General features: G+C 40.4%; 1 protein-coding gene across 2 annotated transcripts in view; it reads right to left on the reverse strand.

The window, feature by feature from the left end:
• Nucleotides 1-16372, reverse strand: part of LOC106848942 (cytosolic phospholipase A2 epsilon-like) — a 32941-nt gene extending 16569 nt beyond the window's left edge. Inside the window, exons 1-6 of one of the 2 annotated variants that reach the window (XM_014869201.2) lie at nt 16088-16372; nt 15615-15650; nt 9591-9663; nt 5802-5938; nt 4917-5048; nt 4291-4331 (exon numbers count right to left, since the gene is read on the reverse strand). In XM_014869201.2, coding sequence (XP_014724687.2) covers nt 4291-4331; nt 4917-5048; nt 5802-5938; nt 9591-9663; nt 15615-15650; nt 16088-16114 — 446 coding nt within the window. In that variant the 5' untranslated portion in view covers nt 16115-16372. The remainder of the gene's footprint in view (nt 1-4290; nt 4332-4916; nt 5049-5801; nt 5939-9590; nt 9664-15614; nt 15651-16087) is intronic. The other variant, XM_088166996.1, reaches the window with a different exon arrangement.
• Nucleotides 16373-16961: the final 589 nt, after the last annotated feature.

The raw sequence follows: 16961 nt of genomic DNA on the forward strand, positions 1-16961 counted from the left end.
TTAGGAAATTAGCCATGGCTAGAAACATAGCTGAGCTGGGTGCAGAAGAGCTTGGGTTGGCAGGGACCTTTTAATATTTTCCTACCTTTGGAGCACTGAATAACTTGCACTAGTTGGAATTAGCTGGTAAATTCTCTGACAACCAACCTGCTATTAGGCAGCTCTCATCACACAGAGTAATGCTCCTGTTCTCCATCACAGTTTGTGATTTTCTGATTTGTAAGCTGTTTTTTATTGCAGACGTCAGGAGAATTGGGGGCATATTATGGCCTGTAGCAAGAAACGACAAAAAACAGACTCTGGGCATCCTTCCTCACTAAAAGTCTGTGGAAGGAATGCCTAAGGCTGCAGTGGACTCTATGAGCCCAGGGATCATTTCCCAACACCAGGTATAAATCAAACTTCTGACATCTTTTTTTTTGTGCCTGACTTATAATGAAATGTGCAGTTTTGAATAGGAACTTAAAGTCACACAGATCCTTATATTGCAGTTCCCATTTAGAACAGGCTACTGTGCTTCATTTGACCAGAGAATCTGGATTTTTGACACCTATCTACAACATTTGAATTCTTTTATGTCAGATCCAGCTTTCCCTTCCTTTAGTATCTTCCATAATAATGCAGCATACTTTTCTGAGCTTTCTGACAACCCAAGAGAAGCATGGGGATGGCACTGGTTCAGTAAAGAAAGCTGTATTCACCTCAAAGCTTCTTTCTTAACTTAAAACTTTTGCCTTCAGTGTTCCTCCACACTCAAAGACAAACAGTATATTTGGCCCCCAGTTGATGGACACTCAGCCTGAGGGTTTCTCAGCAGTGCCCAAGCCAAATGGCTGGCATGATCTGCTGGTTCCCCCTTCACACGAGGAGGATCTCTTAAAATAACACAGCAGAACTACAGAAAGAAAAAGAAGATTTTTATTTTCTAAAAATCCTGCTTTTGCCATATTTCAATAATTAATATTTAACTTTTATACAGATTTTTGTACACCTATTTACATTTATTTGTGTTAATTGGGCTTTGTTTTAAATATAGTCTTTCACATTTAAAAAAAAAAGGGGAGAGGGAGCAGAGATGAAAGGTTGTGTAAGAGTGGTCCTTCATTCTTTTAAGAGTTGTTAGGGATGCACTTCCTCAGCTTGAGACATCTGAAAGATAAAAGAGACCAAAAAGAAGATCAGCAGGGTACAGCAAATACCCTGGGGCTCTTAGACCTTTCCTTGGGAGCTCAAGTCACCTTGCAGTTGACCAGAAGCCTCTCTGTGGCCCCTGAGTGTCCGTGTGGCTTCAGAACAAGTCGGAGGGGAGGGAGATGTTGAGCGAGCGCAGCCACCTGGACCAGCGCGACCCCGTCCCGGTAGCGACACGGATGGGCTCGTTCTGATGCTGCACCCTGCAGGGGAGGCACGGGAGAAAGCCCAGGTTACAGCTGATAACCACCAGAAAACAGCACAAAAAGCAGCAAAGCACACGGACCAGCAACCTGCGTACAGCAGCCTTACCTTTTCTGTCACTGCTGCCCCAGTGCAGCAGCTCTCAGGCCAGCTGGGCTCGTGTTATGGGCCCAGAAAACATTGGGCAGGCAATTGCAATCCCTTGGCTTGGCTGCTGGTGAAAAGGCACTTGGAGGAAGGAGCTTGCCTTCCTCTCTGTGTTGTTAGCATCAAACATCTGGCCCTCAGTGCCTGCCTCTCTGCAGCAGAGGTGAGCATTTGCTGGTGCTGCAGCAGTGGAAGAGGGCGAGGCAAAACTAGAGAGGGTATTCATCTTGCTGTTGTGGAAAGCCACTACCAAAATGAAGCTTTTCTTCCATTTTAAATAAAATACAACGGGAATGGACGCAGGAACAAATTCTGTACAGCCCTCCAGTGTAACGTGAGATAATTTTTATAATGCTTTTGGTAAAATTAACACAAAACACAACCCTTGCAGTGAGGTTATAGGCAAATAAAAATAGGAGTGGCAAAGCCACTATCATAAGTGCAACCCAGGAAACATTCTTGACCTGGGGTTACACTTCATGTGTGGTATTATTCATTTGAAATGCTGGAAAGAAAGAACAAGCTAATGCAATAGATCTTGCAAATAGTAAAATCTAGAATGAAGATGGAGAAGAAATTAAAAACTGTAGATAAAGAGCATCAGGAAAAATTGCTGATGGGAATAATTATTAATTTCAGAAATAAAGTGCCGTATTGCCCCCAAAAGTATGTTCTCATTGTTCCCATCACAATACAGTATTTCTAGAAACTCTCCCACATACTTAGCTGTACTCCTTGTTATCAGAGGGCTCTCTCTCTGAAAATTATCTCTAATCTCTGTCAGCACTTCTCCTATCCAGCATTGACAACAAATCTTGCCAAAACCTGCTAAGCTTGTTCAACACAGAAGAGGTTGGTTTGGATCCATAGCTTTCTGGTGACCTATCTCAACTACTTCACTTCAACTGTTCAGACCTTCCCAGGGCTCTCTGGTTTATCTATGCAATCCATTGCCTACAATTTTAGTGGGCAAATCCTTTAATTAACTACTCCTGACATCGCACATTCCAAAGTGAGGGAAAAAAAACCCTCTCAATATCCTACCAACACCACAATGTTTAATCAATCCAGATGTGCTTAGACCTGCATTCCAGACTCAGCTGACAGGCAGAACAGCACTGACCACCACACAAATGCAAGAAATGTGAATGAGGGATAGTAGGGGAAAGGTCTATCTGCCTTCTGGCAGGGAGCCCATTTTCTCAGTCCTACTGTGAGCTCACAGGGAAATTCCCTCACTTATAATGCAGCACCTTCTTGCCTTTGCATGTGGAGTTTTTCAGGCCACAACTATTACATTGGTCACTCGGGAACCACACTATGAATGAAAAATAGTAATTCAGATGCCTTCTTTCTGGAGCAACTGAACCATGACAGTCATTCTTTTTAAAACCTCTCCCTTGAGACTGTAAAGGATCCTTTTCATTGATACAGTTCCAGCCATAATCTTTCAACCAGTAGAATTCCCACTCGGGCATCACTTGCACAAACTGTCCCATTTCTGACTTTATTGAATACAACTCCAGGAAAAGGCAATCGGCTGCAAGGTCAGACAGAAGAGTTTGGCACAGAGCTGATGGCACAGATGCTCCAAGCCAAGTTCCAGCCTCAGTTCCCATACACAGACCCACTTATGCACAACATCCAAGCCAGACAACCTATCCCCCCATTAAAGACAGAATTATCAAGAGGATGATTCTCTGTACCAACTCCACAAGCCATCTTGCAAAAGGAGGAGGACCCTAGACAGGATATTTGTGATGTCTACTGGAGCTTCCCCATTGCCATTACTGATGTTGTGACACTCCTGAGAGGTGACAGGCACTGTTTGTCTTGATGCTGCTGGGCCTTTTGCCAGTTGTGGTGCAGAGTAAACAACAAACAATCCACCCTGATGAGTCTCCATGAGTTGTACAAAGAGATTTTAAGACTCTTACAGCTCTGATGGCTTTTTTGTGTGTGAACACTTGAGTTATTTCCTTCTCTAATCTTAACACTGAGCTACTGTCCAGCAAGTCCTTATTTCCCCTGCTGTCAGGAATTCAGTGTGTCCACCCATGTATTATCCTGCTAGGCCTCCTGCAGTGCCCCAAATGCCTTGAGAAGGTTCCAGCAGTGCCATCTAAGAGCAGCACCTTCTCTAAGCACATCCTCTCAGTAGTAAAACTCCCCCAACACCTTCCAAGCCTACCAAGTGAAGCTGCTGCTGCTCCTCCAGCTTTCCTGGCTCCTCAGTCCCCACACTCCCACAGTGGTCTTTGGACCTTACTTTATGCAGAATATCTGGGTCCTTTCTCTACCACAGCTCCCCACGTGTAGCCAGACGAATTGAACAGATCAGCTTATGGAAATGCATTTCATAATGGTGTGGATTGGAAAAACCAGATTCCCCAAGAAGGGGGTAATTAAGGCATTTAGGCTTGGCACTCCTTCTAAGGGTCAAAACTTCCTGAATATTGTCATTGTCCTCATACTTCCTTGTGCATCTCATTGACTCAATGAGAAAAAAAAGAACAGGATTGGTGCCCAAGAGGCAGAATTCAAACAGGGGAAAAAAATCACATTTCAGGTATTTGAAATCTAAAAATATGTATTCTAAAATACCATTTTACTACACTTGAATGAATACATCTAGATACTTCTTTTAGAGATTGCAGGTTTAAGAAGCACTATCACATATAAACCAGTTTTTCAGGCTATTTTTATACTGAATATAACAATTTATTAAGAATTTAGGACTCTACTCACGTGTTCTGCAATGTGAACTCCACCTCCAGTTCCTCACGTGCCTGAAGAAAGGAGATTTAAAAAAAGACTGATTACTTATTTTTCTTCATAGTTTTCATCATACCAGTTACATATATTTTTTTTAAATATGCATTTAGAATAGAAATTAGGATAATTCCCAAAATGTAAGAAAATCATAGTTTTGACTGAAGATATTGAATTTTAAGGTTCTGAAAAAACAGTTGCTAAAATGAGATTTTTTTAAAACTAAATGCTTTATAAGCATGCCTGCATGCTTAAGAACTGTTATTCTGCTAAAACAGCCATTTGTTCAGATTATAATCCCCAACACAAAAATAATTACCCTCTTTAATATCTTTACAGTTAAGAGAAGCTGAAAATTCAGAATTTACACCAAGAGCCAGCAAACATCTGAGAAATATTCAGAACTATGACTCTGGATAACTAGTCCTAGCTGGTTCCCCTCCAGATTTTTAGCATAGATATTTGTTCTCAACAGAAGTTAGAAAAAAGCATTAATTGAAGTCTTTCTTAGAATAGCAGCTGAAGTGATGAAACACTGTAAAAGGATCCATTGAGACAGAAGGAGAGAACTGATTTTTGTTCTCAGCAGTTCCTTTGCTCACCTGTGGATTCAGCTGGAACTTCACACGGACAGTACGTCCCACAGTGAGTTTGTCTATGTCAAAGAGAACTGTGCAGAGTTCATCATCCCTGGTGACCGTGTCTTCATCACAGACCTTCAGCTCCAGCACGTTCTGCACAAAGAGGTTAAGAACATGATGGAGTTAGCACTGTATCTAAGAGCTCCATAAGGCAGTAAAATCTCAAGGCTTGGTTTTCTTTCCTTGCTCCTCCAGTTTTATGGGAAGGAGGAAAAAGAAGGAAGGGAGGGAGAAAAAGAAAAGAGACTTGAGTTTATTAGAAGTCACATTACTGATAACTCTTCATACAAAAAAGAAGCGAGTTTGTTTCATTTCCCCAGGCAGACAAACAGGTCATGCAGAACATTCATGAATTTGTGCTAAATAACTGCATTAAATGTTTCTACATTTATTTTATGGCCTTTGGTTCTAAGTGTATAAAACAGTCACAGGTATGTAAAGACAGCCTAAAGGATTTTCACAAAACCTAGAACAGCTATTATTTTTATATTTTTTTTCTATATTTTTTAAAATTTTATTATTTTATGTCATCTTTTTCTTGGGTTTTGCTTGTATATATCAAGATTTGGGATAGGATAGTAAGGCTGTATTCTGAAGGGCATTTAATTCCTTCTTATTACTGTATAGTAAATGTAACAAATAAATGGAATAGAACAACACTAAGAAGGATGTAAGCAACAGGGGATTTTTCTCCTGAGGAATCTTTATCATCTTCTGTGTTTGAAACTAGCTATATATATTGGTTTACATGGTATATATGTACTGGTTTATTTATTGGTAGTTCTGTGTAATCTAATGACTGTCTGCAGACATCAAATGGTGAAAAGGATTGATGTTATTTTTTACCTTGACACGGCGGTCAATCTTGTAGCAGAAAGCTTCATTCCAAACGGGGTTTTTGCTGTTCCTGATGGTCCTGGTCCGAACCTTCTCTGCTGAGGCAGTAGGCAGCCACAGTGTCACGTAGCAGTCTGAAAGGGTGACTGTACAGGGAGAAGATGAGCACAGTGAAAATGCATCCAGAGAAAGAATTACTGCACAGCGCCCATTTAACCCTAATAAGACAAAGATAGCACAGCTGGGGCTTTCTCCCTAAAATATACAGGATTAGGAGTAAATAATACAATGAAGCATTAACAGGAAAATAGACATCCTCACACATTTGCAATGCCCATTTCCACCTTTCCAGTCTTTAGTACTTTTTTTAAAATATGACTTTATATTTTAAATTGCACCGTCCTCCACATAAAGTACAATGTTGCATTTAGCTTTATCTTTATGATTATCCAAACGGCTGGGACAGGCAACACACCTCACAATCTTCAATCTGGGCTATAGAGAGACTTTTTTTCTATAATTTCTTCCCCAGATTTGGTATCTTAGCTTAATGAAAGCCTTTATTAAACTGTTGGCTTAACTGAAGAATAAAATTTTTTGATGAAAGGTGTTCTCCCACCTAAGCTGAAAAATTTGATTTCTTTATCACAAATCAGAATGTGTCTATTCTTTATTCATTCATATATTTGACAAAGTTTTTAGAAGTTGTGTGGTTCTCAGCAGTTCTTTCAGAAAACAAAAATCCGTTTCATCACCATAATTAAATCACTATGTGTTCAATTCCTTCCTACTGCTCTACCTGCAGACTGGAAAAATGTTGCCACCACTCATGTTTGGGGAAGGAAGCCACGAGTGCCAATGAAGACATCAGCTTCTCTTATATTCTGAGTCCTCAAATTTGGAGGGAGAAGTCCAGAGAGTGAGACTTAACAGAAGCATGATATAGGCACTGATGGCTTTTCTCTCACAGCTGTAATGCAATCTCCCTATTTCAATTAGCAATGCTCAACCAGTCACCTGGTTCTTACAGCAACCTTGTGAGTCAGAGGAGGCCAAATAATTCAGCTCATAGTCAATCCCTGCATCATGCTCAGAATGTGTAACAGTGTCATTACATCATATTAAGAACAATTACTTCATGTATTTCCCCTTTATCTTTCCATAACAATCATAGATTTAGGTTTCCCTAAAGCCAAGCTGTGCCTTTATTGTGTAGTTAACCATGCTATCACCAAATGTTATTATCAAAATCTGGATTATGACTGTGGGAAGGAAAGCATTGGCCTAAGCCACGTCTCTTCAGAAGACTGTGACTGATCAGATGCTCAGCAGAGGCACAAGTGTAAGCAGATGAAAATGCAAATGGTTAATGATGATTAAATGCTACCATTTCCATTTTCAAAGAGGATGAGACGCTCTGATTACTTCAGAGTAGCAATATACAGATTACGCAAATGAGTACACTGAGAAAACTTGAATTTCTTGGAACTGGTCAAGACTATCCCCAGCCCCAGATAGGGCTTTGATGAACCTGATCTAGTGGAAGGTGTCCCTGCTCATGGCAGGGGGGGGCGCTTTAAGGTCCCTTCCAACCCAAATTATTCTGTGATTCTATGCTTTGCCCAAGATCCCATAATGCAGTCAATGCCAGAGTATAAAATATAGTCTAGATTTTCAGGCCTCTCCTCAAATCTATTAAAATTGTCTTGCTCTGAAATATCAGTAGGGAGGAATACTTTTTAAGCATTTTTATTTTTCACTGGTAAAATAAATAGGAACATGAGAGTCAATGAAGAAGAAGAAATTTTCACTTCAATAAATAAAGCACAAGCACTTCAATAATGAGAAAATACACAGAAGAGAAATGAATAGTCATAGGGAACACCAAGATTTAACCAGTAAAATTGGAAAGCTAAAGTGGAGGAAACAAATGCTAACTCAGAATTGTAACAAGCATCATACTTTTACCATTAGAAACAGGTAGGAAAGGGACATTTTCCCATAGTTGAAAATACTGAGGTTTCAAGGAAAACTAGCTGAAATGTTTGCCTCTTTGATGCCTCAGAAAAAGCAAACACTGCCTGAAATATCCTTCCCACTTCAGACAAAGAAACTGACAGGTTTTTCACAATAATATCAGTTTCCTCAGACAAAAAAAAAATCTTTTAAGAAAGTACTCTTACTGGAAAGCTTCCAAATCTCTCAGCCGGATACACTTTAAACAAATATTGGGATGCTCAAGTTCTGAATTTGGGGCATCTCAAAGGGATCAAGAGATGATATTCATCTGCTCTTGAGACCAGAGCACTAAGAAAGCCATATGGTGTGGCAGACATACCAACAGGTTTAGCCAAAAAAAGATCCCCGTGATTCACTGTGATAAGGAGTGACTGAGAGCAAGTAGCCCTGAGGAAAACAGCCACAAGGAAATGAAACATAAGCAGACAGTGCCGAAGTACAGGAATACAGAAATGCACACTCCATTGTTCATGAGGGTTTCTAGATGCAATTGCAGGGGTGGTCTAGTCAGATAACTTATTTGCCTGGTGCAAAACACCATTTAGGCATTCTAAAATTTGGATTTTGGTAAATAAAAAGTTGTGCATACAACTAGAAGCTCACAGAATGGGTGCTTATGTACATAAAAATAGAACTTTAAGAAACCCTTAACTTCACACCTTATATGGTGCTCTCACTTTGTCTAATGAACCAAAAGAAAAAGAGAAATAAGCACAGTATTATTACATTGTGGAAGATGCCTCAGTAACCCAGAATACCACATATAAGTGCATCAGAGATTTCTTTCCCTGATAGTAATCAGTCATTGAAAAATACTGTTGTTAAGCCCAACTTCCATGTGATCTAACCACATCCCTCCCACCAAATCAAACCTCTGATAAGTTTATCCTCTACTCTTGATTCACCCCACAAGCTAAAATATCAAAATATGGATTACAATAACTAACATTTTCTTACAATCTATGATGTGCTGCATGAAATTCTGAGCATACCAAAACAAAATTGATTTTGAGCCATGTTCAGCAAGATTTTGGGAAACATAGTGTGGACTTTTTATCTTTGTTTTATATCTTTTAGATTTATTCCTGTGGTCTTTGGACTTGAATTCTCTTATTCTCTTTGTCTTTATTTCACCTTCTTCTTTTGAAGTCTCTATTCTAGATATCCTTTTTTCACTTCCCCTCACTATCCTTCACTTAAACTCCTGTCAAGTGTTCAGAGGATTGCTCTGTTAATTTTTTTCTGACTTTTAAATGGCTCCATTCTGTAAGTTAAATAAATCCCAAGACACACTGGATTTCATCATCACTTCCTGCATATGTACAAATTCTGCAGAAGTAATAAAAAGTTTTTGCTTGTAAATCTGTTATTTTCATAGGCTCTCCTGCTACTGCTGATTTTACATCTGCATTGCCAGTTGTCTTTCTTTCATCCAGAAATTCTGCAGGAAATACTCAGGTTTCTTATTTAAAAATACAAGGATTTTCATTGTTTACAGAGCACACCTCAGATCAGAAGCTAAGTCTGATGTCAGAAGGATAGGAATATATCTGATACAGTAAGATATTAAAAAAAGACATAAAACACATCAACCAGCTTGAGTCAGTCCCTTTAAATTTTAAAGGAAAAAGCAATTCTTCAGTATTAAAATAAACATAATTCTTGCAAACTTACAGCAATACATGCTTTTATTCCTAGACTATTTGAGAACAGTAACATTGTCCAAATATTTTCTTTAAGAAGTTATAAGAACCATTCAACAATAGTAGAAGTACTCACGAAAGTCTGCCTTCCGGACATTCCTCACTCTTAGTATTTTTACAGTGAGCAAGTTGAAAGGAGATACTGGTGCCTGCACAAAAATTCAGAGAAGGAAAAAAGAAAAAAAAGATGACATTATTATTCTAGTCTGTAGTCACAGACCACTGTAACCCTGAAGTTGTAAGGATGTAGATAGAACAGGATTTTCAAGGTTGAGCCAATACAATTCATCAAACCAAGTGCAGCGGTCAAAAACCTGTAACAATTTTTGGCACAAAACTCTCCTCAGGCCTGAAATAAAAGCAATAAATTTCAAAATCACTTGAGTTAACGATAAGTGCCAAGAGTTTGATTTGATAAAGATCAATGCTCCCTTATTATCACAATAAACACCTCTAGAGTACACTCACGAGTGTCCTCACCTCTTACACAGCACTGCCTGCACTGGGACAGATTGTCCCTGGGACACCAAACACTGTCACAGGAGCTGTGAAAGTCGAGCTGCCTACCATGCACCAGCACAAACTTCTGCACACAGCCAAAACCAGAAATGCAGCTGACAGTGACCAGATACTTCTCTTGAAGACTCTGGTGGACCTCTGATCTTCAGCTCTGATCCCCAGCGAAGGCTACAAAAATCATCCCAGAGCTGATCTTGGGAATTAACTCACAACTCTACTAGATATCAGAAACCTTGAGCTCAGACATATTAAGTCAATAATAACTGATAACCTTCATAGCTCGTACTAATGAATCTTCATGTTCCTCAGGCTATAAATTAACCCTTTCCCCATATCACCTTTGAGATAACTGCTTAACTCCTTACTCTCTCTCACACACTAATACCTTCTCTTTCATATATACCATCTTTCATTTTAAAACCAAAGTACATACAGATGCCATTTCTCTCAACGCTCACTGAAATTGCTACTTAGCTTTCTACTTGCCAATTCTGTTTCAGAACGGGTTTTATTGTGCCCAAAATTTTATCTAATCTTTCTCTCTGTATCAGTTGGTAAGAGCAAGATACTGATAAAGCCTGGGGAACGAGAGGCTGGAGAGCAGTGCCATGGAAAGGGACCTGGGGGGTTCTGGTCTGTGGCAAGTTGGATGTGGGTCAGCAGTTGCCCCAGGAGGACCAACCCTGTCCTGGAGGGCATCAGGCCCAGCATGGCCAGCCAGGCAAGGGAAGGGATGTCCTGCTCTGCTCTGCACTGGGGCAGCCTCACCTCCAGTGCTGGGGGCAGTTTGAGTTCTATACACATACTGTGGCATATTTAGCCACAATATAAGAAAGATATAAGAAACTACTAGGGTGTCCAAAGGAGGGCAACAAAGATGGTGAAGGATCTTGAGGAGGAGCTGTATCATGAGTGACTGAGTTTGCTTGGTCTGTTCAGCCTGGAGGAGACTGAGGGGACACCTCACTGCAACTTCCTCACAAGGGGAAAAGGAGGGGCAGACACTGATCTCTGTGGTAACCAGTGGCAGAATCCTAGGGAATGGAGTGAAGTTGTGTCAGGGGAGATTTAGGCTGCATGTTAGGAAAGGGTTTTTCACCCAGAGGGTGAGTGGGCACTGGAACAGGCTCCCCAGGGAAGTGGTCACAGCACCAGCCTGACAGAGTTCAAGGAGAGTTTGAACAATGCTTTCAGGCACATGGAATTCTTGGGAATAGTGCTGTGCAGGGCCAGGAGCTGGACTCGATGGTCTTTGTGGGTCCCTTTGTACTCAGAATATTTTGTGATTCTACCTTTATCCATAAGCCCTCTCTCTTATTTTCATAGATATACTCTAATCTCACAAAATTAATACAGTGTCCTAATACAAACACATGAGCTTTATTGCTTAATGCAGGCATCAGAAGTGCCTGTACTAATCATAAAGCAGCAAAAACAAAACTTTTACACTGACGTTAACTAATAAAATGTACCTTGCTATTATTTCCTTCACACAGGCTATACATTCCACCAAATCATGTCTTTTCAGAATTATCACAGGACTTACCCTGAAGTGCTTCACAATGATTTGCCAGAGAGTCAAGCAACTGGGACCACGACACGACATTGGGCAATAAGGCAATGTAATGAAAGAGGTCCTTGGCCTCACCAATGAAAACCTCAGCACGTCTAAAAAGTCAGCAGAGAACACGAACCACCTCCAAGAAATAACCTGAGTAATCCCTAGAGTATTGTCTTGCCCTTTGAGTTGGCACGGGGCCTGAAGATGCAGAGCTGAGGGGCACTGAAACAGCAGCAGGACAGTCAGAGCAGTCACTGATATGGGCACGTGTGTTCTGCATTATCTGACCTCTCCTGTCTCTCACACAGGGCAGTTTCATGGAGCAATTTGCAAGCCCTGGAATTGTCAGGTGTGGGACATTTCAGTTGTCACAAAGACTATATCACACCTCCATCTGTTCCATTGTTCCAAACACGTCCATAAAGGATAACTTGGATAGACACACCTTGAAAGAAAAAAGTTCTTTGGTGGAAAAAACAAACAAACAAAAGGGATTACAGTCTCCAATAAAGGAACCAAAAGATATCAGACCCAGACTATAGAGCTGAAATGCTACAACTACTTTTCTATATAAATTAAATAGAAATGGGTAAAAGAAAAAAGCTCTCTTAGACACAGGGACCAGCAGCCAAGGCTTGTCTATCCCTGACAAATCGACAGACTTTTTTATCATTTTTGATTGGTCTCTGCTTTCCCCATCCAAAAAATTTTAAGTGTTTTTAACCTCAGATGTGTTATTTCAGAAGATGTGGAGCATCTCTCTTATCCAGAAAGGAGGGTTGCATCCTTTGATTAAAGAAGAATGGACTTGGGCAGAAGTTGCCCATTCCATGGAAACGCTATTAATTACTGGGCTTAACACCACTTTGGCTCAGCTCTTGGAAAACAAGCATTGAGACCTTTACTTTGTCAATCTCAAGTGGATAGTGATACCTCCCTGCAGCCAAGTGCCACGTGGAGATAGGAACTGTGAAAGTTGTTCCCAGCTGCCCATATTACTTGGATGTACCATTTATGCAATTCTCTGCTCAGGTCTTATAATTCCATTCTGGTGTATCTTACTCTCCAGAGGTACACAATCAATCCTCAGTGCTTCACTCTGGGTGTGGAGTCCATTCCCATACTTGAGTCTTGGAACTCCAACCTTACAACTCCTAACTTTTAGGCACCTGAATGCTTTACCAAGTCTACCTGTCAGCAACTTACTCAAAGTCACACAGAAAAGCTTGTCCTAAACTGGATAATCTCCTTTAATGTGATGATGTCCATATCCCAGGCTGAATAAGTTCTGAGGCCAGAAGTCTCCTAGGTCAGTTATTACACACACAACAACTTTCAGCTTCTATATTTATTATATCTGAGACATGAATCTTACCTCATAAACCGGAAACACAGGCCAGGCATTTTAATGATCACTTTTGAAATGACTTAAATATATGAGGCTGCAAATGCAAGACTTGGTCACACTGTCCTACGTCAGATAAAAATTCAATTAAGTCCTGTGGCACACTTGTGCAATCCTCACATAACTAGTCCAAGAGAAGTCAATAGGAGTGTTCACATACATGAGGGCTCATCCATATGAATGAATTATATAACTGGTCTCTAAAACTGTTCTGTTTCAGTAAAGTTCCAGGCTTAAAAGTCTTTCACAGAATTTTTTCTGGAGGAGACAAGAGTGAAATTCATACAATATTCCCAAGTTACATCAAGAGAAAAGGCAGTTATCAAAGTATGTATGTATTTGAGGGAAAGCACTCTTCCCTTAACTTTCTCATAAAAAAAGGAATAGAAATCTCATCACTACTTTAAAAACTGTGAAAAACAACAAAGAAATCACTCACCGTGTCAGAAAGGCTTTAAAACACAGATCACTGCCTTGCTTCTGACCTGGGTCAGGTATGTGGCACCTTTTAACTTAAAAGGAATTTTGGAGCCTCAAAGGCAGGCAGGATTTCATTACAATGCTATGTCTACCAGCTCAGGCAAAGTCAAATGCATAAGAAACACTTTTCCTTGTACTGCTATTTTTCTATTTATTTCACCCATTTTAAAATACCCCATAGATGGGTCTTATCAAGCCAGCAGAAGTCCCCAAGTTTGTTTCAAAACAAAAACAAATGAAGCAGCGCTGACTCAATGGCTGCTTCTTTCCAAAAGCTATGCAAAATTTCTGTGGCTTCAGACTGCAATTTTTATGTGGGTTGTTTTTTTCCTCTTCCTGTTTGCAGCTCCACAGCTGGACATGTGTTATAAAGAATCCAAATCTTATAAGAAAAACCAGGTCAAGTATTTCCACAGTTCAACGTGATTTTATTTCCTCAAGACCACACCAGTCTTTATCAGTAATTTATAGGATCTAAAAAGTTTTATTCTTCTGACTGTCAGCATGAGGGCAATACTAATTTTTTCTTACCAGCTATTTCACATATTCCTCTTAATTCATACAGTCACTCAAACTGAAATCCCACACATCCTCTCTGTTGCCCTGAAACTCATTCTGACAATGAAAACTCATTTCCTTAACTGAGCCACTGAGTAACAAAAAGCAACTCAGATATACTAGGCTTATGTACTTAACATAAATACCACCTTCCACGTAAAAAAATAAAAGGAAAATAAATGGAAAAATATTCAAGTCCTTCCTGAATTTTACCTCTGTGAACCTTGGGGATTCAGGGCAGAAAGAAGAGGCTCTGGGTCCTGCTCTAAGTTGTAGGTACTGTATTCAGGACAGTTTTGCCACCCTAAATACCTTGAAGATAAAAGTAACAATCTAAAGCCATGCAATTGTACAGGTCTCACACCCAGGGACCTAACAATGTAAAAAGCACTACAGATAGAAAAAACCAGATTGATCCTCTAAACACAGGCTAGAACTCAAAATAAGAATTTTTATGAATCTAGCATACCTCTTAGGGCTGCAAGACTATACACAGAAACCTAAACATCATTTTAGAAGCTAGTTTTTGAAAAAAATCTGTGAAATACTTTGAACAGAGAAAATAAATTATTCTCAGCTACAAACAGGCATCAGATACTATTGACAACAGGAAACCTTCACAAGGCAAACATAATTTACCACCATTTAAAAGATTCTCTGTATCACTGATTTCGTTATGTGGATGCAAAGCTGGGAAACCCCCACATCACTGAAGGAGAGGCAAAAGCCCAACTTGCAGACAGATCCCCAGAGAGCTGCAACTGATATTGGCAGCCCCAAACCTACTGCCAGTGCCAGAGGACAGGCTCATCCTGCTGCCAAAGCCATTTGTTCCCATGCACAGCCTCGTAGGAGCTTCTCTGGTATATTTTCCTTAATATATTTCCTTAATGCCAATACCTCTTGACATAAATGTCTGCTAATTGCCCTGCCATTTTTAATTTGCCTGTGCAAAGAATTCATCCTCAATTCAGCCTTTTACAAAATGCCTTTTGCTCTTTTTTCACCTTCAGAGAAGTTTGGGCACTACTCCCACTCCTACTAGGCTGATAAGATCAAGCCTGTTAGGAGCTGAACGTGCCATTTTAATTCCACCATTTTACCTGTAAACGCTGTGCTGCACAGAGAATTGCAAGCTCTAAGACAGATCATTACACCACAAAGAAAGGCTACAAGGAATACCAGAGCACTAGGAACAACTGGAAGACCCACATAAAAGTTCTTCTTATAAAAGAATAAACTATAAGAAAATGGGAATATTCCATCCAAAGAAATCAAAACACAAAAGAAGGGAGAAATTAAAAAACTTATGTAGTTGAAGTACAAGCCAGCCCAGATAAAGCACAACACCAACATCATAAGCATCAGACACCAACAGTGGCCAGACTATTGAGAGCTTATGGAAAGCCACAGCAATATTCCAGCTGCAGAGCTGAAGTCACAGCTCAGCTTTTCAATGCCCAGTAAACTTTGCAACACAGTTTTCCCCCAAGCCATTGAATTCCTAAAATTTTTTCTGGTGATCTACATTCAGCACTGGACAGCATTTAATGAAGGGCCAGCTAATTGCTACCTACCGTTCTCACCGCTGGTGCTGAGGTGCTCGTAAAAGTCTAGGAAAAACAACACAAGGCAAAGTTAAGAAAACTAAACTACATGTTAAATGTTTACTTTAGGCTGACATGCCAAAACATCTCACATTCAAGGACACATTTAGAGCTATGCTCCTTAACGACATCATTATGCACTTTACCAACCACCATCACAACTCTGCCAGCTTCTTATTTACCTTTTTTTTTGTTTTTAGGGAAGCATTATAAGCAATGTTGCTAGCCCTAAAATGTAGCTTGAAAACGTGGGTGTGCCATGAGGTTCTGCAAAAGCCTAGACAAGCAAAGCCATCCTTGCAACAAGACCTGAGGAACAGCAAACTCGATTTCCCTGGATTGTCCATACAACACAAACCACTCATTCTCCTCTGTGATCAACTTCACTGGAATAACAGCCAATTTTACCCCCTTTACACTTGCTATCATCTTCTTTTGCTTACCTCACTTGTACTTAAATTTGATCCCATTGCAGCCCCAATTGCATGTAAGTCCAGTGTTAAAGGTTACTGAGTCGTACGGCTGGCAGGAGCGCCTCATGCAGGTTGGGGGTGGAGGAAAAGGGATTTTATGACGAGGCTCTCCTGCCCCACCCCCTGATTATTTCCAGTCATTAGGCAGTCACCTCCCTGCTTCCTGCAGCCTATTAGAGCACCTCAACTGAGTCAGCAGAATGAAGAGCAATTCCTTTTCTACCTACTGCAATGTCTGGGGAGGATGCTGAAGTCCCTTTCTGCCCTGCTATCGCTCTCTTGAAATACTACTGGTAATGAAAAGTTTTGCATTTATGCAACAGCTCTAATCTCCAAGCAAAGTGCTTCTGACTAATTAAATCACAGCTCTCAGAGTATCTCTACACTGCCACCATCATTCTGCAGGCTAGTAGAGAGAGATGTCAGCAGCTTCTTTCCAAACCATAAACTCACATACCTGTAGCAGTTCTTCCCATAGCAGCACAGTTCGGGTAGGTAAATCTAGCAGTTCAGCAAGGTGACTCAAGTGAGATGCCACAACTGAGTGACTGCAGGACCCATGCTCCCCTGAAGATACTTTGGGCTTCTCTGTGCTACATTTAGCAACCTCAACACATGCTGAGTATTCTTTGCCTGGGTATTTATTGTATATATATAAAAAAAAGTTAATCCATGTTCAGAAATCTTACAGTTTGATATTAAATCAAGAAGGAGGGAAGGGAGGAGCTATTAGCAGCAGGTGAAACTTGGGAGTGGAAGGGTGAGGCAGGAGAGAGGGTTGTGCTCTCCTGCGTGGGCCTGGGGAGCAGAGCAGTTCACCCATCCTCAGAGCTAACTTCAAAGG

The sequence above is a fragment of the Sturnus vulgaris genome, chromosome 6 (assembly GCF_052056855.1).
Source record: "Sturnus vulgaris isolate bStuVul1 chromosome 6, bStuVul1.hap1, whole genome shotgun sequence".
NCBI lineage: Eukaryota > Metazoa > Chordata > Aves > Passeriformes > Sturnidae > Sturnus > Sturnus vulgaris.